Source organism: Mirounga angustirostris, unplaced genomic scaffold (genome assembly GCF_029215605.1).
Source record: "Mirounga angustirostris isolate CCGP_5_RB_7025 unplaced genomic scaffold, mMirAng1.0.hap1 SCAF_8, whole genome shotgun sequence".
NCBI lineage: Eukaryota > Metazoa > Chordata > Mammalia > Carnivora > Phocidae > Mirounga > Mirounga angustirostris.
In genome coordinates, this window is record NW_026991716.1 from 66,619,826 (window position 1) to 66,643,158 (window position 23,333).

Below are 23,333 nucleotides of genomic sequence, written 5' to 3' on the forward strand. Positions count from 1 at the left end.
GGCTGGGCTCAGGTGAGGGCAGCCGGGTGTCCCGCGGTGTGCCATGTTCCGTGTTCCAGATGGACGTCGTCAGCCCTGCCACACCTCCTCCTGGTGCGGGGCTCTGCGTCCTGCTGTGTGATGCAACCGTCTTTTTCGCCTGAGCTGGGTTCCTGGAAAGTATTGTGAATGTCCAGGTAATCCCCTAATTAGGGTGCCTCTACTTTCTGTGTATCTCTGGATTCTTCCCATTTCTCTCCCTTGCAGCGCCACTTCCTTGGCCCTGCCTGATTTATCTCAGTTAGACTCTATGTTTACGGTTGCAGCCTTGCCACTTTCAAATCTAGGCTGCAGCCCAGACTCAAGTCCTCTCATTGACTGTAGGATAAATCCACAGCCCTTAAAATAAGCTATAGGCTTCTCCACAGTTTGGCGCTTGCCTCCTTCTCTAGCCTATCCTGTCCTCACTATGTCCTCCACATTCTGCACTGCAACACATGAAATGTCTTTCACTTACTCGAATCCACCTTGTTCTCTTTCAGCTTAAGGCTTTTTACAGCTGTTGTTTCTCTCTGCAGGATATATTCTCTCAATCCTTTTTGTCTGGTTGGGCACTATTCTTTTTTTTTTTTTTTCCTGATACAGTTTTAATACCCTTTCTGCCTTTGCTGACTGCCTCCTTAGACTAGATTAGATTCTCCTGCTGGGGGAAGCATACTATTCTGTACTTTTCACAGCATTTGTGAGCCAAGTTATAATTGTTTAATCAGCCTGTCTTCCCTGTAGGACCTAAACTCCATGCTTGAAGGAGTGTACTTTTTCTCATCACTGCTCTATTTCTGGGGTTAGCACAGTGCCTGGCATGGGGTGGTGGGGTGCTTGGGGATATTTGTTGAATGAATAAGTTTCAACATGTTTTATGTGAATGTTAATACCTGGAACAAGGTGCCCAGGCTGATCTGTCATTTCTGGGAATCTACCAAACTTCTACAGTGCCGGGAGGAGGATCAGGAGGGCAAGACCAAAGCATCCTAGGGAAGGAGACACTCACTAAGGTAGGATGAGTATCAGGGCTCCTACCTTTAAGGGAGCCATCTATTCATACAGTAATTTGATCACAATAGAATAAATGAAGAAATGAAGAGTGACAATTTTTGGATTCTCACCTGTGGAACAAAAGCTAAAACTATTCAAAGTATCTTTCTTTGAATTCCAGGATCTTTTCTCAGTGTAATTTTTTTTTGAATAGTTTAACCTGTAGTAAACTTCAATCTGGTCCTTATACTTAGGATTATATTTATATTTTTGCAGGTTTTATCTGCATTTTTAAATGCCCTGCTGTGTGTCTGTATTTGATTTTTTAGATTCTTTTAGAAAGGTACCATTGAGGAGTCTGAATTAATATTTGGGTCCTAGACATCTTGAAATTTTTTTTAGAATAAATTCAATGTGGAGTGAGTAAAATCCAGTTAGATAGCTGTAGACTGTAGTTTAGACAGGGAAAATTAATGGAGTAATATCAATTCCATTATGAAAGCAAGAAGGAAAACAGGTAAATAGGGTAAATGGGAATAGGTTTGAGATCCTGCAGTGCTGGCAAGCTCCCAGGTGATGTTGATAGTGCTGGTCTGAGGAGCATAGTTTGAGTAGCAAAGGACTGTGGGCTATTTTGGGGGTGGAGTTTGTGAAGGGAAGGAGAAGAGATAGGTTGGTAGTTGGAGAGGGGGCAAGGTGGAGAGAAAGTTGTTTTTTGTTGTTGTGAAGATAGAAAAGATGGCAGCACACTGGTACTTGGGTAGGAAGGAATTAGCAGAGAGAGGAAAGTGAAAGATTTGAACAGAAGAGGATAATAAAGAAATCACAGGGGCTTGGGGCCTGAAACCCAGAAGAAATACAGAGCATGAGTGGTGGGCCTGGCCCTGGACCTCAAGCAGGGGCCGACATTTCTTCTTCTGAGGCTCTTGAAGGTAGGAGTAGGTGCCCCTTTATTCGTGTTTTTGCTGAGTTCATTCCTGGCAGCTGTCCTTTGAAGTTCATTTTTGTTCCTTTCTCCTCCTCCAGTGCCCCTTCTTAAATCTGTCCTGTTGTTTTGTTGTTGTTTCAACCTGCTTTTGGACTTTCATTATTGCATTTCTTTGCCTGCTGCTGCAACTCTTGTCTGAGTCATCCCCACCTCCTGCCTTGGTTGTAGAAAAAGAAATGAGGAAAGCAGAGTTAAGTAACGTGCCAAAGGTTAAATGGGTAGTAAATGGAGTGGAGTTCTTGTAAAATCCTAGAACAGTGCCTTTCCAGTACTTTAGGGAGCTTTTTTAAACCAGTGGTTCTCAAAGTGTGGTCCCCAGACCAGTTGCATCAGCATCAGGTAAGACCTTGTTAAAAATGCAGATTCTCAGAGCCCACCTGTTACTTACATAATCAGAAACTCTGGGGGTAGAGCTCAGCAGCCTGTGGTTTAACAAACCCTCCAGGTGATTCTGATGAAAACTGAAGCTTGAGAACCACTGGTTTAAACAAATAAAAGTGAAATATATATTCAGGGAACATAGTAAGACTTCTCCAGAAAAATGGGTCGGTAGAGACCTATTCATCCCTTGTCCAAACCATCTGAGTGACAAATCAAGAGGGATTTGCAGGAGGGGAAGAATGAAGGGGGGGAAATCGGAGGGGGAGACGAACCATGAGAGACTATGGACTCTGAGAAACAAACTGAGGGTTCTAGAGGGGAGGGGGGTGGGAGGATGGGTTAGCCTGGTGATGGGTTTTAAAGAGGGCACGTATTGCATGGAGCACTGGGTGTTATACACAAACAATGAATCATGGAAGACTACATCAAAAACTAATGACGTGGGCGCCTGAGTGGCTCAGTCGGTTAAGCGGCTGCCTTCAGCTCAGGTCATGATCCCAGGGCCCTGGGATTGAGCCCCGCATCGGGCTCCCTGCTCGGCGGAGAGCCTGCTTCTCCCTCTCCCTGTCTGCCGCTCTGCCTACTTGTGCTCTCTCTCTATCTCTGTTAAATAAATAAATAAAAATCTTTTAGGGAAAAAAAAAACTAATGATGTAATGTATGGTGATTAACATAACAATAAAAAATTAAAAAAAAAAAAGGATTTATAGGCCAGCCTCTGAAAGATACCGTAATCCCAATCGATAATATTTAACCCTGGTCACCAAAGAATTGAGAAAGTGTTCATTTAGAGCCTGACAGAGCTGAGGAAGATAGTTGAAATTAGAGAAAATGAACCAACAACAGTAACATTAACATCACCCTAACAACTGTGTTTCATACTGTTCAACGAAGTGTGTATATAAATATAATAGGAATCTGAGGAGTGTGTACTGTCGATTTTTGTTCTAGGAGAACTTCTCTCTTCCTTATCACCCTTCCCCTGTCTCCCTCCCTCCATCCTTACTTCCCACATCCCTTCCTAATAAGTGCTGATATGTTCTGTCATTGAGGAGTCTGAATATATATTTCCCAGTATATAAGATGTGTGGTTGCATAAGACAGCCCCTCCCCTTTTTGCAGGGGAAGCATCCTTTTGAATATGTATTTCAAGTAATTTTAAAGACTTCTTGTAGGGGGAAAGTTGGGGATCAGAAATGCAAGATATTGTATCCTATAAATCAGTAGAAAACCTTAAATTCTGATTAAACTATACCATTTTGCCAATCCTTAAAAAGTACATAACGTAACATAGCTAAAAAGAAATGTATTGCTATGAATGAATGCTAGCATGTTGCAGGCGTAAAAACACATTTATTCATAAATAAAGTTTTTGTATCATGCTCGTGGAACACATATACTTGCATTATATTCTGGGCCCTACGGAGGACGAACTAGCTGTAACTTCAGTACAAAATGAATTTGAATGAACTCCGAAATTGAATGTGAAGACGAAGCAAATGTCTCAGTGAAAGCAGCAGAAAACCAGCAGCAAGGTGCAGTGCTGGGGAGTGAGTATGTGTAGGGGAGGTGCCGTGCACGTGCGCACGGGACCCCCTTGGCTCTTGGGTGACTCGTGTGATAACGCTTCTGAGGAGGGGCAGCATTACTCTTTGCTTATACTGCAGGGAAATGGTGGTCTTTCCACTCGAGTCTCCTGTTTCGGAAACACCATTTATGTGAATTTTAAAATTGAAGTTGCTCGTAAGCTTGTCTTAGAGTGAATGTGAGGAAACGCATCGGAGAGTGCTCAGCTGTAGGGTGTTTGTGCTGCTCTCAGCCTTCAGTGAATCCGTGGTTTCACATCATCCATTTTTCTGTAGGAAGCGTGGGATAATTTTTCTTGTTTTCTTTCTCTCCCGTTTCTCTCGGAGTCAGAGAGAAACACTGTCTATGTGTCTTTAATACATTCAGGCCATGTCTGCCAAGTTTTATGCTTTGAAATAAGCAAGGGAAGGATTGTGTCCAGGGAAAGCTGGTTCTTAATGCTTGCGCAAGCCTAGCTATAAAAATTCCTCATTACTCTTTTAATTAATAAGTCACATGAAGAACAAAGACTCTGTTGCTTTTGTGCCCTCCCTTGGTGCTAGATTCAGCAAGATCTTTCACACAGTAGCTTTTCAAAGATGTTTCTGGGTTTGATATTTGAATTATCACTTCTGATGAGGCTTATAAATATTTGTAGCAGAAATAATTTTCATGAGCTAAGGCAGGCTTTTCTATGTAAAATGCAATGTAAGACATGCAAAATGTCAACATTTTATATCAGTTTGACAAATAACCACGTGGTGAAGAAGAAACTGATAAAAATTTGAACAATGCTTCTGGTCTTTCTACATACTTTTTTTTTTTGAAGATTTTATTTATTTATTCATTAGAGAGAGAGAGAGGCAGAGGGAGAAGCAGGCTCTCCGCCGAGCAGGGAGCCCGATGCGGGACTCGATCCCAGGACCCTGAGATAATGACCTGAGCCGAAGGCAGACGCTTAATGACTGAGCCACCCAGGCACCCTTTACATACTTTTTATTGTATTTGAAGTTTTTCTAATTCATCAGTAAAGCAGAATATGCAGAATTTAGGCATGTTTCCTCCCTCCCGTTGTTACTCTAGTAACAGTTTCCTTTCCCCCTGGAATTTAGTGTCATATGTCCATTCTTTCTGTAAAATAATATTTTGGAAAAAAATGACCTTATTCTTCAACCCAGGTCATACAAATTAGAGGGTATTTCTCATATTTTAATACCTAATTTTGCTAATGTGCCTTTAATGACTCCGAAGTTATTTCCACCTGTGTATTTTATGAAGTATTTATCCTCATCTGATTATTTTTTATCCTGTGAACCGCAAGGCATCTCATCATATCTATAATTTCCAAGCAGGAGTCAGTCCAAAGTAGGCCAAGTCCATGCTGGTGGGCTGCTTTGTGTGGCTGTGCATGCAGCTCTCTGATGTCTGGTGGGGCGAGCGATACTGCAGGAGCTGGACCCGGAGAACTGCATGTCTCAGTGAGCTGTACTTTTCCAGTTCCTCTGAAATTTTTCTTTAAAGAAGTGCCTTGTCTGTGCACAGGCGTCTGTGATGGTTAACACAGTGATAACAAACTTAGCCGCTCACTTACCTTTTTAACAGCAAATGCCATACGAATCTAGGCCTTTGGTACCTATAGGTCCGTGTGACATAGAAGAGTACCATTAATCAGATTTGCAACTTTAAAATTTTATTTTTGTTTTTAAAATGTCTTTCTGAAAGGCTTTGTCTCCTTAGTGTTGGTAGGCATAAGGCTAGAGTTCCAGGCCATGGCCCTGAGCCCTGCCCATGCATTAGAATCACCTGGGGGCTCTTAAAAATCCTGATGCCTCGGGGCACCTGGGTGGCTCAGTCGGTTAAGTGGCTGCCTTCGGCTCGGGTCATGATCCCTGGGTCCTGGGATCGAGCCCCACGTCTGGCTCCCTGCTCAGCGGAGAACTTGCTTCTCCCTCTCTCTCTGCCTGCCTCTCTGCCTACTTGTGCTTTCTCTCTCTGTGTCAAATAAATAAATAAAATCTTAAAAAAAAAAAAAAATCCTGATGCCTGGGTTGCCCCCCAGGCTAGTTATATCAGAATCTCTGGGGGTTGGACTGAAGCATCAGTATTCTTCGACAGTCTCTAGTTTATTCTACAGTATGGCCAGGATTGAGAACCACTGGTTTAAGGCAGACATTTATATTCTGTCTTTAACTCAAATGCTTTATTACCAGTTTTCATTGTTAATCCCACCTAGTTTTAATTCCCTTATTTTATTAGGGTTTTCTCTGAAGTATGCTGCAGTTCTTTGTTAGAAAGAGTAGAAGACATTGGTTTTGGCTCTTAGGGGGGAAACATCTGACTAACGTCCTTTAATGTGAGATTTAAGAGCATGGAGGACACTGGGGAGAGGGGATGGCAGGTCTGTGGGCAGTTGAGGGAAGGGCCATTCAGTTGTCTTTGTACACATTTGCATGTGCTAGTGGCATGGATGGGTTTGGAGTTGGGCCCTTGGTGGGGGATCTTAAGCTCTTTTGTGTGGATAGTGGGCAACTATAAAATGAAAACTGGCATTTATTCCAATCTACCTTTTTTCTTCTATAAGGGTAAATAGTAGTAGATAGCTCCCTTTATCCTGTAAAAGCAATATCATAAGGCATATGTTTTTAAAAATTAGGGGATAGTTATATTTCTGCTCTTCCTTCAGTATTATTTATTATAGTAGGTAGCTTATTGAACAGTTACAGGCTTTTAAAGTGGATCTCCTTATATGATTGCCATAATTTCTGTAGTCTTCAGGGTCCTTGAGTTAGTAGTAATACTGAGCAGCCCATGATGAGTCAAAAAGCCTCTAGAGAAAGGGGCAAGTATTATTCCTTCTGTCAGCTCACGTGTAGTAGGTGACTTCCCATATAAGTTGGCTATGAAATCTTATTGGTAATACTTTGAGGCATTTCTGAGAAAGCCTATGTCCGTTGATGCAGAGATGTTTTCTACTGCATGATTTATAAGTAAGTATTTAATTAATAGGGCACTTAGTTATACACACACACACACACACACAAACACACACACCCCTTAGTTGTTACTCTATAAACCTTGTGGCAACATGGTCATAATTTATGATTCTGATTTTAATACTGTTAACAACTTTACCGAGACTCCTCAGCTATTAAAATTATTTAAATGATTAAGAAAATATCTTATAGATAGTTCTGTAGTAAATACTTTTTTTCTCCAACTACTTAAAATTTTTTGCATTTATTGGAAAGTAGCAGACACTCAGTTTTTATGGCATGGATATCATGGAATGACTGGTTTACCAGAAGGCATCTTGGAAGTAAATAGAAATGATGCGATTGTAACATCCATTCTGACACACCTTTAAATAAGGAAAGGGCAATGCCTAGAGCACCCTGTTTAATATAAAACAATTTAATGCACTAATGAATGATCCTCATCAAGGTCAAGCATATAGGAGATGCTCAATGATTAATTTAAGAATGCCCATTCATAAATGAGGAAAGAAAGATCCAACAAAGGGAGAGGAGGTGTTATTGATGATGGGAAGGCTTGCTGAAGACAAATTCTGGAGGTAGATTGCTCATTGGGAAGAGCAAGAGGATTGGAGTTAGATGAATCTGGGTTGAATCTCAGCTCTACCAACATTAGATAAGTTCTTTTAGGTAGATGTAAAATGAAGATGATGATGAGAATGATAATGACAAGGAATCGAGGTTAATGGGGAATGCTTGGCACTGAGCTCCCTGACACATGAACAAAAAATAAATACCAGTTTCCTTCCTCCTTGGCCTTGATAGTCTGATGGGAATTGCCATTGATTGCTTAGCAGCAGAAGAACTGAATTTTTTTTTGGACTTGAGGATTTTATTGTTTAATTCTGTCTTGCAAAGACCTGGATCTGTCTGGTTTAACAGATTATACCTGTGGGAAAGAAAAGAACAGAGGTTTAAGGGTGTGGTGAGTTTTTTCTTCCCAGTAGTAAAATTGTGCTCAGTTCCAGTCCAGTAGCAGAAGTGGAAGATCCTTAAGGGGCGCCTGGGTGCCTCAGTTGTTAAGTGTCTGCCTTCGGCTCAGGTCATGATCCCGGAGTCCTGGGATCGAGTCCCGCATCGGGCTCCCTGCTAGGCAGGAAGCCTGCTTCTCCCTCTCCCGCTCCCCCTGCTTGTGTTCCTCTCTTGCTGTGTCTCTGTCAAATAAATAAATAAAATCTTAAAAAAAAAAAAAAAAAGATTCTTTAAAAAAAAAAAAAAAAAAAGAAGTGGAAGATCCTCAGGCCTGGCAGTCTGATTTCTTCTGGGAGTAAACTGCTTAGAAAAGTTTGTAGGAATTCAGCTGTTGTCCTGTTTAATTATTTTGAGAGATATGTTAAGAGAACTTGATTTTCATTCTGTCTCTGTATTGTTACAAAAAGTTCTGATTTGATTTCTGCCCTGTTTTGATTTCTCCATCATGTAATTCTCAGTGTTCTTCCACAGTGGACCTTACGATTTCTCTCTCTTGAGAAAAACATCATCTCTCCTTGACTGTTTCAAGAGTTTTCTGTGGGTCAGTTTATCTGTCACCCTTGGGTTTTTTTTTTTTTTTTTTTGCCTCTGCAGTTTTTCTTAAGATACAGTTAATAAATCATGTTATAAGCTGTGGATAGTTTTCTGTTGTCTAGGTACAGGTTACATTCAAATTCTTTCCCATGGTGAAGCCAGAATCTTTTGTCAGCCCTGTCCCTTACTCTCCTACGCCTCTGCTTTCTTTCTGCTCTGGGCGCACTTTCCCCGAGCTGTTCCTCAGGCCCCCGCTTCTGTGCCCTTGTTCATGAATGTTCCTGGTATGACAGGCCTCCCTAATGAAAGCACTGTGTTCCCATGACACTTGTACTGTATGAAATCTTTCTGGCTTTTCCCCAGTTTGAACTAACTCCTTTGTGTTTCTCTCCCAAATTACTTGTACCTGGTACCTTTGCTTCACACTAATGCCTTTTGCCGTGTAGTAGAATTAGTTGTTGGCTTGCCTTTTTCTTAGTTCTTTGACGGTAGGAGGTCTGCCAACTAAGTATATGACTTTAGGCCATATCCATATGTTCTTATTTACCATTTCGGTCCTCCCAGCCCTTATTTCAATGCCTTTACATTGTGGCGCTGAATATAGTATATGTTCTGTGAAATCGTCTATTCTGATGAGGCAGAATATATTAAGTTTGGTTTATTTTCTCCCTGAAAAATATGTCTTAATTTCATTTTTAATGTTGAGATTATGTTGTTCTTTTGGTCAAGTTTATTTAATTTCCTAGGACACTGATTTTTACAATGAGTGATGGATGAATGAACCATAATACTAAAGCTATGCTGTACTGCTTTGTAGCTAGGCCTCACAAGTTAGGAAAACCAGAGAAAACCCCTGAGAATGGACTTTAGTTTCAGGATTATCACAATAGTAAAAATCAGTGGAAATGAGTTCTGCTTGGTTAGCAATAAGGTGTCTGCAAAAAATTGACTTTGAGCTCTCCTTTTTACTACTCACAAGACTATATTTTAATCGTAATTGACAGTATAATAATTGATTACTGACCTGTCTCTGGCTATGCCTCTTTTTCAGAATTAAGAATATTTTTACTTTGTCTCCTTATGCTAGAGAACACACTCTACGGAATTAAGTATACGACTTCTGGCCACATCCATATGTTCTTACAAAGTTGTCATTTGCAGCTTTACTGGCAGATAGACTATACTTAAAAAGAAGGAGGTTAGTTGTGGAAATGCTTATGTCTCCAGAATGTCGCATGTGAATTATTCTCTGTCTTCATAACAAGCCTGTAATTAGTTCATATACGTAAGGCATATGACGAACTATCATGTCATCCATCAAATGTTGTATTCCATGGTGAAATGAAAGACACCTAATTCCTAGACTGAAAATTGGCCAATTATAATCTTTCTCTATTCTGGACTGTCAGTCTAAGGGTATTATCAATATTTTCAGGTCTTGTGAGTTTTTAAAGAAAAGGGTCATTTATGTGATTCTACAATGAAATAATCTTTTCACCTCTGAGCCTTCATAATGCTTTTCTTGTAATGCTTTTATAAAATTCATTTAGCAGAAATGCCTGATTATGAGGTCAAAAAGTATTTTGCAATTTGGGAGGGAAAGGGAATATGTATTTCATGAACCAACATTTTATAATTTCTTTTTGGTACCTGCAAGATCCATTGTCAGATTCCTCTTGGAGTGACATCTCTGTATGAAAAGTAGTGGTGATTTCTGACCCCTGCAAGGTCAGTGAGGGTCCTGGAGCAGGGTCCCCTCACATGGGTTAACAGACTTGATGGGGATTGCTAGCACCCTGGGAAGATAGACATCAAGGCTTTGAAAGACACCTTTGAATGTGTGTATTATGGCTTGTATTATAATATTCAGCACTTGGGAGAAACATTATCTTTAGTCACCAAAACTGAAGATTAAAAAGGGATTACATAGGGTGCCTGGTGGCTCAGTTGGTTAAGCGACTGCCTTCGGCTCAGGTCATGATCCTGGAGTCCCAAGATCGAGTTCCGCATCAGGCTCCCTGCTCAGCGGGGAATCTGCTTCTCCCGCTGACCCTCCCCCCTCTCATGCTCTCTCTCTCATTCTCTCTCTCTCAAATAGATAAAATCTTTTAAAATAAAAAATAAAAAGGGATTACATAAATGTTTTGTGTATCCTAAGACTTGGGGAAGCCTGAGTTACTTGAAGATACATGTTTAGCATTTACCTGGGAACAGATTGAACTGTTAATGATTCTGAAATAAATAAGAAGGGGGTATTGAAAGTTGGTATTGCCCCCCCCATGGGTATAAATAAAATAGTATTTTAAATGATACTAGCAAAATAACTGTGATTGCCTAAATTTTGTGTTTTCTTTTCCTCCATTTCATAGGAGCAATTTCCTTAGTATCTGTGGTTGTCAGTAAGGTTTTAGAGTAAAACATTGGTTCTAGTCGTGCATAGTAACTATTTGATAGCTGTATAAAAAAAAAAGATTTATTTATTTGAGAGGGTACGAGCATGCATGCCGGTGCATGTGTGAGTGGGGGGAGGAGGGGCAGAGGGAGAGAATCCTCAAGCAGACTCCCTGCTGAGCACAGAGCCCAACATGGGGCTCAGTCTCAAGACCCATCGGATCTTGACCTGAGCTAAAACCAAGAGTCAGATGCTCAACCGTCTGAGCCACCCAGGCGCCCCACTGTGACAGCTTTTTAACAAAGCCTAGATTTCATGGGCTGGTTTCGATATATCAGATGTAAAAAATAATAATAATAAAATCTTGAAACCAGAACCCATAAACATGAGCCTATACAAGGCAGGCTTTAAAAAATGTTCTAGTCAGAGGAAGGTCTTATTTCCAGAGATGCAGCTGAGGCTTAGACCATCCCTGTAGCAGTTACCTCGTTGAGGTCTCTCTCTGCTTGATCTGAACAAATGCATGTCAATTAGACAAAAATGTGCTTGAATCTGTATCAGGCAGTTCAGTGGCCACATAGAGGCCACGCCTGCAATAGGTTTACAAGTTGTATGGTACTTTATAAGATGGGTATAATTTAGAGAATGGAATTGAAGTGTGAAAAAATTGGAAGGTGATTAAAATGAGAGACTTCTTGTTACGCTTGTTCAGGTGTGATACAGTAAACATTATAATTTAGGTGTGGATGTTTATGGGTTGGAAAATTACAGGTAGCTGAAAGTCAGTTTAAAAAAACAACTTATCTTTTTCAATACAATATTGAGGATCTTCTAAAATAGCCCAAATAATCAAAAAGTAAGTACTTAAATGTATGATATTTGGTCAGTACTGTGCTTGACTTCCAAGGTTGGAAAAGAAGTTTACTTGCTATATCTTGTGAGTTTATTATTTGGTTAGAGAGGCAAGATCCCCTGAGATGGACACATAGAAGGACACTACATATGATGTATATAGTTTCATTTGGGGTTATATTTATTCATAGTCATTCATTCATTAGTTGATTCATTTCTTCAACAAAAACTGATTTCTGGAGGTTGTGGTGACCAAAAAAAAAAAACAAAAAACAAAAAAAACAAGAAACCGAATCGATATTCCCATGGAGGAGACAGACAATAACAAGCAAACTGATAAGCAGGAAAAATTCTGAGAGGGTTAAAAGCTGTGCAAAAAATAAACCAGGTTGAAGCGCTGGAATGCCTGTGGATGGGGCAGGGTTGCTAACAGACTTGGTGGTCAGACAGACCTCACTGAGAAGGAGGTGTCTGAGCAGGGTCATCTGAGTGGCCCCGGAGGCAGGAACTAGCTTGCATGTTCAGTGAGCAGACACAGAGCAGAGGGAGTGAGATGAGACCAGAGACAGGCCAGCGGTACAGACGAGGCAGGGCTTGTTCCAGGGGGTAGGACTGGAAGCACAGTGGGAATCCTTCGGTGAGCATGAAGCAGGAGCTTTGAACTTTCTGCTGTGGTTGCTGTGTGGAGAATGTAAGTGGGAGGAGAAGCAGACTGCTGGGTAGGAGTCCACGGCTGTGGTCCATCAGGGACGTGATGCTGGCTTAGATAAGGTGGGAAGAGACAGCTAGAATATGTAAGGCTCTACTTTTGCAAAATAGAAAATAAAGTGGCAAAGATGACCCTGAAAAGGGAGTAGAATTCCAGCTGAATCCTGAAAGATTCAACGTGAATTAAAACATGAACAGATAAAGCGGAAATAGGTATTTCTGGGAGATTTGAAGATGGGAATGGAAATGGCATGAATGGGTCACACTCCACTTCTCTGCTATCCAAAGAAAGCAGAACAAATATAAATTAATACAAGATCATGGTTCTCATACTAGAATCACCTGGGGATCTTTAAAAAATACTGATATCTGGGTTCTACCCCTGAGATTCTGGCATAGTACTTAGCATAGAGTGTGGTCTGGCATTGGAATTTTGAAATGTTCCAGTCACCTAAGTGTGCAGGTAAGGTTGAAAACCACCATTGTACGATCTCGTAAGTAGGAGACCTGTAGCCCAGCAAGAAACCCATGAAGCAGGCTGAGTGTTTAAGTTTGGGAGTAGTGCGAAGTAGTGCTTTTGAGACTCCCAAGATGTTTATTTAAAAATACAAGTTCCTGGAGCCCTCTCCTGGAAACACTGATTAATTGTACCTAGGAATACTTCATTTTAATATGTTCCCCTTATGGTGATACAGGTTGGGAAAAATTGCACTGGGTAAAAGATCTCAGTGCTTCTGATTTTTGATAGAGTGAAGGGGGCACATCAGTGGAAATGAATGCCAACCTCAGTTGTCTAGCAGGGTGGGCTTGGGGGACCAAGCTGGCTTGAAGGTAGTATCTCAACAGTACAAGTGTGAACTGTTGGAGCTCTGATCAAGAGCTGAAGTCAAAGCGGTGGCATCAGGGGCTCGGTGGAAAACAAGTTCAGGCAAATTCTTTTGGAAAGAGACTTGGGCAGGGAGAGATTAGAGATGTGTATGATCTCAGCAGGAAAGCTAACGGGCTAGGTTGTAGAGAGCTGTGTCATTGGGCACTGACAGCATTGGGAGGCCAGTGAATGTGGTGTACTGCTGACATCCGTGATTGTATCGTTTTTACCAATTCTGCATGGCATTCATAACATCCACACCCTGATGAGGTGGTGGATTCATTGGTTCGCCTGGTAGAGGTTGTACTCTCATGGGTTTGATGTTATTCTGTAGGGCTGTAATATATGTGTTCACTGTCTCTCAACATGGTACTTCCTGTTTGTTAGGAAATGAAATCAGGACTATGCTTTTTACCTATCCTGCATATCTTTGCCCCCAGATGACTGAATCCAAAGAGAAATTGTTTTTTCTTATCAGCTTCTAATTTTGTCCTAAAAACTCTTTTCAGTTAGAGAGATTCTGTTTATTTATTTATTTAGCCCCTTTTTATTCAGCAGCTGTTCGGTACAAACAATGTGGAGAATGTGAAGAGAGATGGGTCTGTGCCCTGCCCATAGGGTCACACAGTCTATTGGGAGCAAGATCACACCACTAATTACCCCCGATGAGACTATGGTCCAGAGGAAAATACTGATGTTTAGAGGAGAGAGTGATGATGTTGTTTTAGAGAATAGGACTTTTAAAATTCTTTTTGGAGGATGCTGCTGACTTTAAAGGACGGGTAGGATTTAGAAAGCTATGGATACTAGGGTATTTCAGGCAAGAGGGAACAGTGTAAAGCACAGACACAGGCATCTGCTGGCAAATGATCTAATTTGACTGTGGCATACAGAGCATGAGGAGGTGTTCTGGAAAATAAGATGAAAAACTAGGTTGGAGCCTATTAAGAAGAGGTGTGACAGCCAGTGGAAAACATGCTTTATTCTGTAGGCAGCAAGGAGCCTTTGGAGATTTTCCAGCAGGAAAATAGAAGGAAAACTAGCATTTATTGGGTGTGTTATGCATGTGCCAAACAGTATGCTTTCTGGAAGTGGTTCCTTTAGGTAATCTGAGGCATAGGTTATTTGGGTACAGTAATTGGGCATCGTGTTTAGGGTTGTTTGGAAGAGGGAGGAGCTAGAGACAGGAACAGCTCAGTCATTGCCCCTATCTTATGTGTAATTATTTTGGCATAGGAAAAAGATGATATAAAAAAGGTTTTTATTGACTGAGTAAATTTCTCTTGAGCTCTCTCACTCAATATCCTGGCTCTGGGATATGGCAGTAAACCAGCAGTCCGAGACTATTGTGGAGTATATATTTTGTGGGTGGGACAGATTATACTGGCAGAAGATGATCAGGCAGTAACAAGTGAGATTTAGAGAATAAAAATAGGGAGACGTGACAGAGACCAGTCTGGTGGCTTCTTTAGACTGGTTGGTCACTTAAGGTCTCTCTGAAGAAGTGACATTTTAACAGACACTTGAATGATAACGAGAAACCAGCCTTGAGAAAATTGAGAGGTTCAGGGTGGAGGGAGGATCCCAGGCAGAGGGAATGGCGCTAAATGGGAACAAACTTAGTGAATCTAAGGAACAGAAAGGTGAGGCAAGATCAACATTATTTGTCAATGGAGTGTATATGGGGATCACGGAAGAAGTCAGAGTTGACCCTTAGGTTTCAAATGTTGGAACAGAGAATAATAGCAGTGTTATCAGGGAATTGGACCAAGTATCAGTGAAGGATGCAATTTCTTTTGGACTTGTGTGGTTTAAAATGCTGAGAGCTAGGGACTTTAGCTTGGGAGAGGAGGCAGGATGGGACAGAGAACTTTGAGAATCACCTGCCTAACAGAGTTCTTTGAGGCTCTAGGAAAGGTGGGGGCATCCAGGAAGTTGGAACAGGAAGAGACAGCCAAAGACAACGAGGAAGGTTTAAATTGGCAAACTTAGAGATGAGAGAGTTGGGGACAAGCAAGAAAGTTCAGGGTCTGAGCACTGAGCATGGGAGAGATAGCACTATCAAGTAGTCCTGGACCAAGCTGACACACAAATGTACGTTTTGTCTTGTGAACCTAATGCAGTGAAGACAATTCTGTTAAGACGAATCATTCCATTAGCTTATAATTTCATGCATTTGACATTGCTGTCTCTCTTGATGTATTCAAAACTAGAATTAGGATGCAAGCAGCTAGAGTGGGATTAAACAAAACTGTAGGCTTTTCTTTGTCAGCATTTCTCAAATATGCTTTGCAATATGCCAAAACATATCCTTCCCGAGGCAGAAGACAAACAATTGTTTTAAAGTGAAACACTGTCATTTCAGAATCGTGTGGTACTTGAAAATAGCAATTTCTGTTTGACCACCAGGTGGCGAAAACACTACTTTTTAAAAATTGTTCAACTCATCAGTACATGTGAGTGACTATTATTTCTAAGACATCAGGGTTGGTAGTGACAAGTTATATATGCCCATGATGACATTTCAGTGCATTTGAAGAAATGCAGTTTGATTTAACCTTTTGTTAATATGTATATTCAACAAGTATTCACACCACCAACTATATAGTAGGGCAGGCATCAGGCAACAGAAATTCCCAGATTAGTAAACTCTGTGTCTGTCCTCAAGAATCTCTCCCTTCCAAGAGGGAGTCACTCATACACTCAGAACAGGTTGATGAGTGCAGTAATAGAACTATGTGTAAGGGGAGCCCAGATGGGGAATGATTTCCTCTGCTCTGGGCAGAGCAGGGAGGATTACACAGAGGATTTGAATCAGGGTTTGAGGAATCAGTCCATCTCTGGGTTATAGCATAAGAACACCCCACGTAGTGGTGACTACTTGTGCAAATGCCTAGTTGTATGAATTAGTATGATGTGTTTTGGTAAACTGTAAGGGTTTAATATTACTTATACATAAGCAAGAGTGAGCATGGAGGCAAGGCTGGAGAAGTAAGCAGGGGCCACACATTGGAAGGCTCTGTGGGCCACGCTGAGGATCTTGGAGGTCTCTGGTAAAGGAAGCCGTTGGAAGGTTTTAAGGATGATAACTCGGTGCTCAAACTAGTATTTCAGCAGGGTGACTGTCAGGTCAGTTCAGAATATGGCCTAGAAGAGGACAGAACCAAAGGCAGGTAGATTGGTTAGGCAAGGGTATTGCAGTAATCGGTGCAAGAGATGATGATGGTGTGAACTAGAGTAGGGGTAGGGGAACTAGGAAAGGACAGGTTCACATGTGTAATGATGGTTGATTTTATGTGTCAACTTGACTGTGTCACCTGGTGCCCAGATATTTGGTCAAACATTATTGTAGATGTGTCTGTAATGGTGTTTGGGACAAGATTAACATTTGAGTAGACTGAGTAAAGCAGACCACCTACCCTAGTGTGGATGGACTTCATCCAATCAGTTGAACTCAAGAGAACAAAAAGGCTGAGTAAGAGTGAATTCCTTCTTCCTTACTGTCTTTGAGCTGGGGCATTGGTCTTTTCCTGCCTTTGAACTCGACCTGAAACATTGGCTCTTCTTGGGGCTCGAGCCTACTGGCTTACAGACTGGAACTTAGACTGTCAGCTCTCTGTTGTAGGCCTTTGTAGTTGCACTGGAACTATATAATACCATTGCTCTCCTAGGTCTCCAGCTGGCTGACTGCAGATCTTGAGATTTCTCAGCCTCCATAATTACATGAGCCAATGCCTTATGATAAAACTCTTTTCTCCCTCTCTCTTGTATATATATCCTAGTGGTTCCATTTCTCTGGAGAGTCCTGACTAATACAGGTACAGAAGATGGAATCAGCATAGCATGGCATTTCACTGTATGTGGGAGGTGAAAGGAAGTTGCCAAGGGTGATCCTTCGCTCGGGCCTGGTGACTGGAGAATAGTCTTGCTATGGGCTGAAATTGGCGGTAAGCAGTACAAACAAGAATTGTATGTTTATGTGCAGTTCACGAAGATGATTTGTACAGCTTTATAAATAGAAAGCCTTGGGATTTTCAAGGTGTACAGAAAAAGGTGCCTTTTAGACAGTTGGTTCTCTGGGTCTAATTTTATAAATAATATAGGGACTGTAGAAATGGATGACAAAAGACATCAAGATTTGATGTGGATGTGAAAATCTGGGGCGCAGCAGAAGATACATTTGATTCAGGGGTGGGCATTTCTAGGGTAGGATGTGTAGCAGGCGGGCACAGCTCTATTTTGTTGAGCATGCTTGAGAGCCACTCTTAAATGGTAAGTGGGATGAAGATGGAATTTAACAACTGAAAGAAGATGGAAGAGACAAGGGCCCAGTAAGATGGACTTGAAAGTCTATGAGATCCAGGGTATGAGAGGGACTATAGAATATTTTGGACAGGATCTGTAGTTTTAACTGGTATCTTATTTTATGCACTTTTATATGTGATGTCATATTTTAGGATAATTTAGATTCTTGGTGTATCTATTATCATTTAATAACAATAAACAGTATTTCTGAGCGCTTAAAATGTGCTGGACTCTGCTTGATCAGGATGTGTGTGTATGTCCTTTACTATCTCTTTACATCTAATGACAAATGTGTTGGTTAGATCATATCCAATGACTTGGAGAGAAATTACAGTCCTCAATCCCTTCAGCCCAATAACAAATTAAGAGAGAAGCATCATCTGACTTCTGCTTCACCTTAGTCCCTCCTGGAAAAACAGGAATTACAGAAAGTTGCAGTAGCATGGCTTCATTTTCTCTTCTCTCCTTTGGGTACGATGCTTTGTTAGTCAAGCTTCGAGATTTATTTTGAGAAAAGTCATCCAAGCAAATGAGTAGAATCTGAGTAGAATGAGTTCTGTAAGACTCATTTAAAGCGGCAGAGGGGTATGTACAGAAGCTGGCATGGGAACACATAGGCCTTTTTGCTGTGGTTAGAAGATGATTGGACTTGGAACTGAGTAATTGGTTTTGCTTCTCCCTCTGTGGCTTTTCTTAGACCTCTTAATCAAGTGGAGCCTGCATTTCCTTATCAGTAAATTAGGAATAATAATAACATATGTTCAAGGGTTGTTGGAAACAACAATTGAATTATTTGATGAAACCGTTTTGTAAAGTGAAATGTGAATATAAGATTGTTCTATTCATTTTGACAAAGTGATTTTAATACTGCAAGCCATATTGCATAAAAGCTCACTGTAGTCTTTGCTGGTGGAATTTATGCACTCCTTTAGGGCACTGAGAGAACATTCCTCTCTGTGTGGTTTCCCACATTGGCGTCTCCAACATATGCCCTCATCAGTCCTTTTTGCGGGTGCAGAAATGAAGCATCCAGGAAGAATGATGGTCAGTTTGTGTATTCCTATGCCCAGAGCGCATGCATGGGTAGAACTACTCCCTGCAAATATGTACTGATCAGCACATGGAGGAGATGAGATGGAGTGGTTATGACTTGCCAGAAGGTACACCAGTGAGGGGTGAAAAGCAGAAACAAGAAAACAGCTTTTTGCTTCCCAGTTTAGTTGTTGATAGAATTCATTTTATGTATTCCCTGAAATCATCACCCATGAAGTTCAGCTTACCTTGATGGAAAGTTGAGGAGGTTTGTGAAATATTTAAACTTCTGTTCACTTTCTTAGTGAAGAACCATTTTGAATTCCATGAAAGAAAAATATAATCTACCTAAATAATTACCATAATCCCCCACCCTTTACTTTTGTGAAGAGTGAGAAGTCATTTCAAATGTTTATTCTTGCTCATCAGAAAAATAAATTGTTGGCTTAAAATGAGCAGGCTGTGTGCCTCTTTTAGTGTAGAAATGGCCACGTATGGTTTAAATGCTTTGCCAGTAGTTCACTGTTTGGCTTACCACCGCATTTTTGAACTTACTGCATTATCCCCTTAACATGGAGTACAGATGCTGTTGTGGTAATTAGCAAGCACATACACATTTGTCATTGTTATAGCAGATACTTTTTAATTGAATGAACTCTAAATTAAAGCCTGATCCTCTCATTTTGCCTCATCGTCACCTTCTATTTGTATAGAGGGACGAAAGAGCAACAAATCAAATTTCCAAATGTAAGATGGGGAGGATAGAAGATGTTCCTTTCATCATTCTTCCCATGCCCTGATCAACCAGTATCCCCCCATCTCTAACTTTAAAAAATGACTGTTAGGTGAGATCTCTTTTAACTTCCTATATGCTAAGGGTATTTTTTTTTCTTTTTTTGACATCCCTATACATTCTCATTCTTTTTCCTTCAGCCTCAAAGGAAACAAATTACTTCTGTATCACTAAGCACAACCCATTCACTGGGGTCCTTGACTCAGTGTCCCCCTGCCTTCTCCAGGGCCAGGCCACACCTGGCTTTTTAAATTTTTTCTCATTTCTCCCAACTTTTGCTTCTGTGTTATTTTTTTCTGTTTAGTCTATAATTGCTCAAATTTCTCCCAATTTGACATGCCACATTTGCCTGCAATTACTCTCCCATTTTATACTCTCCTGATCCAAGTCCTCAGAAGCCTCAGCCAGTCCTCTCTGACTTTCTGCACAGTCACTCGCATTGCAGTCTGGCCTCTGTCCACCACCCTGACTGAGCAAAGCTTCTGTGGATACCGTCACTGGTGATTTTCTAATGAGTAATGCCAACATATTTTTCTCAGCTTTTTATTTTACGGATTTCTCTACTGTATGTAATTCTCCTTGAAACTTTTTCCTTGACTTTCATAACACAGTCATTTTTATTCCTTTTGTACTGCTTTAATTGTTCCTTCTCTGTCTCCTTAATCATTTTTCCCCCTCTACTCAGCCCTCAAATATTGATACTCCTCAGGGTCTCTCTTTGATCTTCTGTTCTTGTCACTGCTCCCATACTCTCTCCAGGTGATCATAACCATTTTCATGATTTCACATACCACCTACACACTGATGACTCCTCAAACGTATTTTCAGTCTAGACCTTTTCCCCACCCTTAGGCTCATGTGGCCAATTTGCAGGTGAATCTCTTTGCCTAGAGTTCCTCCAGTTGCTTCACAGTTTACAAGACCAAACCTAAACTTTTATCGTTTCTCCTAAGCCAGTTCTTCTGTCTGTATTTTTACCATTTCAGTTAGTAGCGCTGTCATCTACCTAGTCCTCTGAGTCAAAAACAAAGGCATTTTTTCCTACCTCGACTTCATTGCCCATTTCCAGTCAGTCCGCTGGCTTCTAGGTTATATTTTGATGTTTTGTATGGATTTCCCTGGTCAGTCCCTTTCTTTCTTTTCCACAGCAACTGCTTGGTTCATTTCTTTCATCATCTGATATTAGGACATCCTTCAGTGCCTCATTGTGTCCTCCCTCAAATCTGCCCTTCATACAGCCAATAGAGTGAGTGATCTGTGAAATGCAAAATAAAACCATTTCCCTTTCCTGTATTACACTATTTAGTGTCTCACTCCTCCTTTCATTGCTGACAGCAATATTTCCCAAACTTGGTTTCATAAATATGAATGTGCTTTAGAACATTCAATGAGAATTTCTCAATTTTTTGGCAACTTTTACTGATAATCATTTTATAGATGATAACCTCATTTGTGTTTATGATGGCATTTCTGTCAAAGAATGGCCTAAAATTACTAGTTTAGCTTTAACTGTAGTACCTCTCAGCCCACATCAGAAGATTCTAGTGGTCATAGACATAATTTCAAGGATCTGTGAGATCCAGCTCTACCTATCCATCTATTTATCTCTCTATACAGATATAGGTGTGCTTGAATAGCTATAAGTACACATACATATATAAGTTGTTTATAGTTATTTTTTGTACATCAGGTATTCATGTGGATGTGTATATAATTTTTCCAAAGGGGTCTTACATTATTCAAGTTTGAATTACACTCATTCTACCTATAAATTTTAAGGCCTTTAATATATCTTCTAAGATCTTTTATGATCTGGCCTCTACATATTTTTTTTAGTATCTTGCTTTATATTTTCTGTAAAGGAACATCAAACTGCTTGTGGCTCCTTATATCCACAATGCTTTTCTTTTCCTTTTTAAGTCTGTACTTTAGCTCTTATCCCTTTGGTGTGTGGAATCTCTTCCTGCATTTCCCTGACTTTTAACTCGGAACTCCTACTTAATGCTTTATAAATTAGTGCTACCATCGCCTCCTCCAGGATGCAGTAATCCACCCAGGGTGCACTGTTCAGGGGTCCTCCTGTTTTCACAGTGCCCTGAGCAGATCTCTATCTCTGCATAAAACTTATTGCCTTGTAGTGACCCATTGGAGTCTCCACCAGACAGTTACCTTCTTCAGGTCTTGTGGTTTCTTCTCTGTATCTTTCAAGCATGGCACAGAGTTGAACGAGAGATAGTGACCTGAAAATACATGGGGGAATCACCTTTGCTTTCTACCAGAGATCTTTCTTCAGTCAGTTTAAGCAATTCCTTTCACAGTTTTTTCTCTACTGGTTTTTAAATGTTTAGTATGTTTTTGCATGCTTCATTTAGTATTTTAAGTTAGAAAAATCTGTCTAGTTTTGTTTTATTTTTTTTTTGAGAGAGAGAGAAAGAATGAGCATGAACAGGGTGGGAGGGGCAGAGGGAGAGGGAGAGAGAGAATCCTAAGAAGGTTGCACGCTCAGTGTGGCTCCCAACACAGGGCTTAATCTCACAATCCTGAGATCATGACCTGAGCTGAAATCAAGAGTCTGACGCTTAACTGACTGAGCCTCCCAGGGGCCCCTGTCTAGTTTTTATATGAAGAAATGTTAGCTACAGAAAGATAACACTGCTATTCCTTTCTGTTTTAGGAGACCCATCTTCCCAGTTGCAGGCTCAGGAACCCGGAAGTTCTGAAAATACATTAAGTCTGCTGGAAGATTCTGGGTGTGATTTATCAAATGAGCAGAGAAGTGAGCCTTCAGAGATGACCCAGCATCTTGTGGAGAGCTGCACCTCCACACCCTTTCTACCACTGCCCATTGTGAAAAGACATTGTGCCACTCAGGAAAATCCTCTGTCTTCCCACATGCAATTCTTGCAACATCTACTTGAACTGAAGAACTTGACAGAATCAGGGAGTCTGAAAACAGACTTAAGCCACTTTGAAAATGACTTTTCCACAGTATCTGATTCTGTTTTTCAGTTGCTGGATGGCCTGATCACTTTTTACCGTAAACCCAAATTTCCTTTTTCAAGCTTTTGGGCAGAAGCTGTTAATACGTTAGCCAGACTGATCAGTGATTGTAACTTATCTAATCATATTCTTAAAAAGTGTTCCAAGAAGTTGGAAGAATTTGAGAAAACCCTACTACAGGTTATTTTAAGGAGCAACCATATAAATCGGGTAAGTATTAAATCTCTTCTATTCATGAAATAATATGTCAGTAGTTTTGGTGAACATCCCCATTGGATAATGTTGACTGGTGTTCCTTAGACTCCTGGCTCAGAGTCTCCAGCTAAGACCTCCTTTTGCAGCCATTTGTTGCCCTCACTCATTGTCATGTCCCCTCCTCTGGACTCTGATTGCTACAGCATCCTTCTCTACAGAGATGCCTATGCTTCCAGTTTGTACTTCTCTACTCTGCGTTGTTATCTTCCCTGTTTTTTATTGCTCTTCTTGAATTCTCACCTTCTTTTGTTTTCCTCTGCCTACGTTTACTTCTTACTGATCAAAAAGTCTCAATATTTTTCAAAAAACCACTAGCATTTAATGGTTTCCCAATCTATTACTTCTATGGGTGTTAAATTCCTCATGATGGATTACCTGTACAGTATTGAATTTGTTCTTTTTCTGGCATTGACTAGCAGATGCCTGGAGGTCAAAGAATATTTTTCTCTTCTTTTAGAATTTCCATTGTAAGTGGCATAATACCCCACGGACCCTCTGCAGTTGTGGATTAAATGAGTAAATTGGCTGAGGAACACATAACATATGGCTTTATTGTGTGTTTTTTTTTCTTATTTATTTAACATGGCTTAGTAAGGTTGACTTGGATTCTTTTTTAACAAGTGACATTGAGGTAACCTGCC

At 40.7% G+C, this 23,333-nt stretch overlaps 1 protein-coding gene across 2 annotated transcripts in view; it reads left to right on the forward strand.

The window, feature by feature from the left end:
* The window catches only part of MEI4 (meiotic double-stranded break formation protein 4), a 238,150-nt gene that overhangs the window by 42,996 nt on the left and 171,821 nt on the right, over positions 1–23,333 (forward strand). For both annotated transcript variants that reach the window (XM_045867123.3, XM_054505440.2), the window contains exon 3: positions 22,112–22,647. In XM_045867123.3, the coding sequence (XP_045723079.1) occupies positions 22,112–22,647 (536 nt within the window). The remainder of the gene's footprint in view (positions 1–22,111; positions 22,648–23,333) is intronic.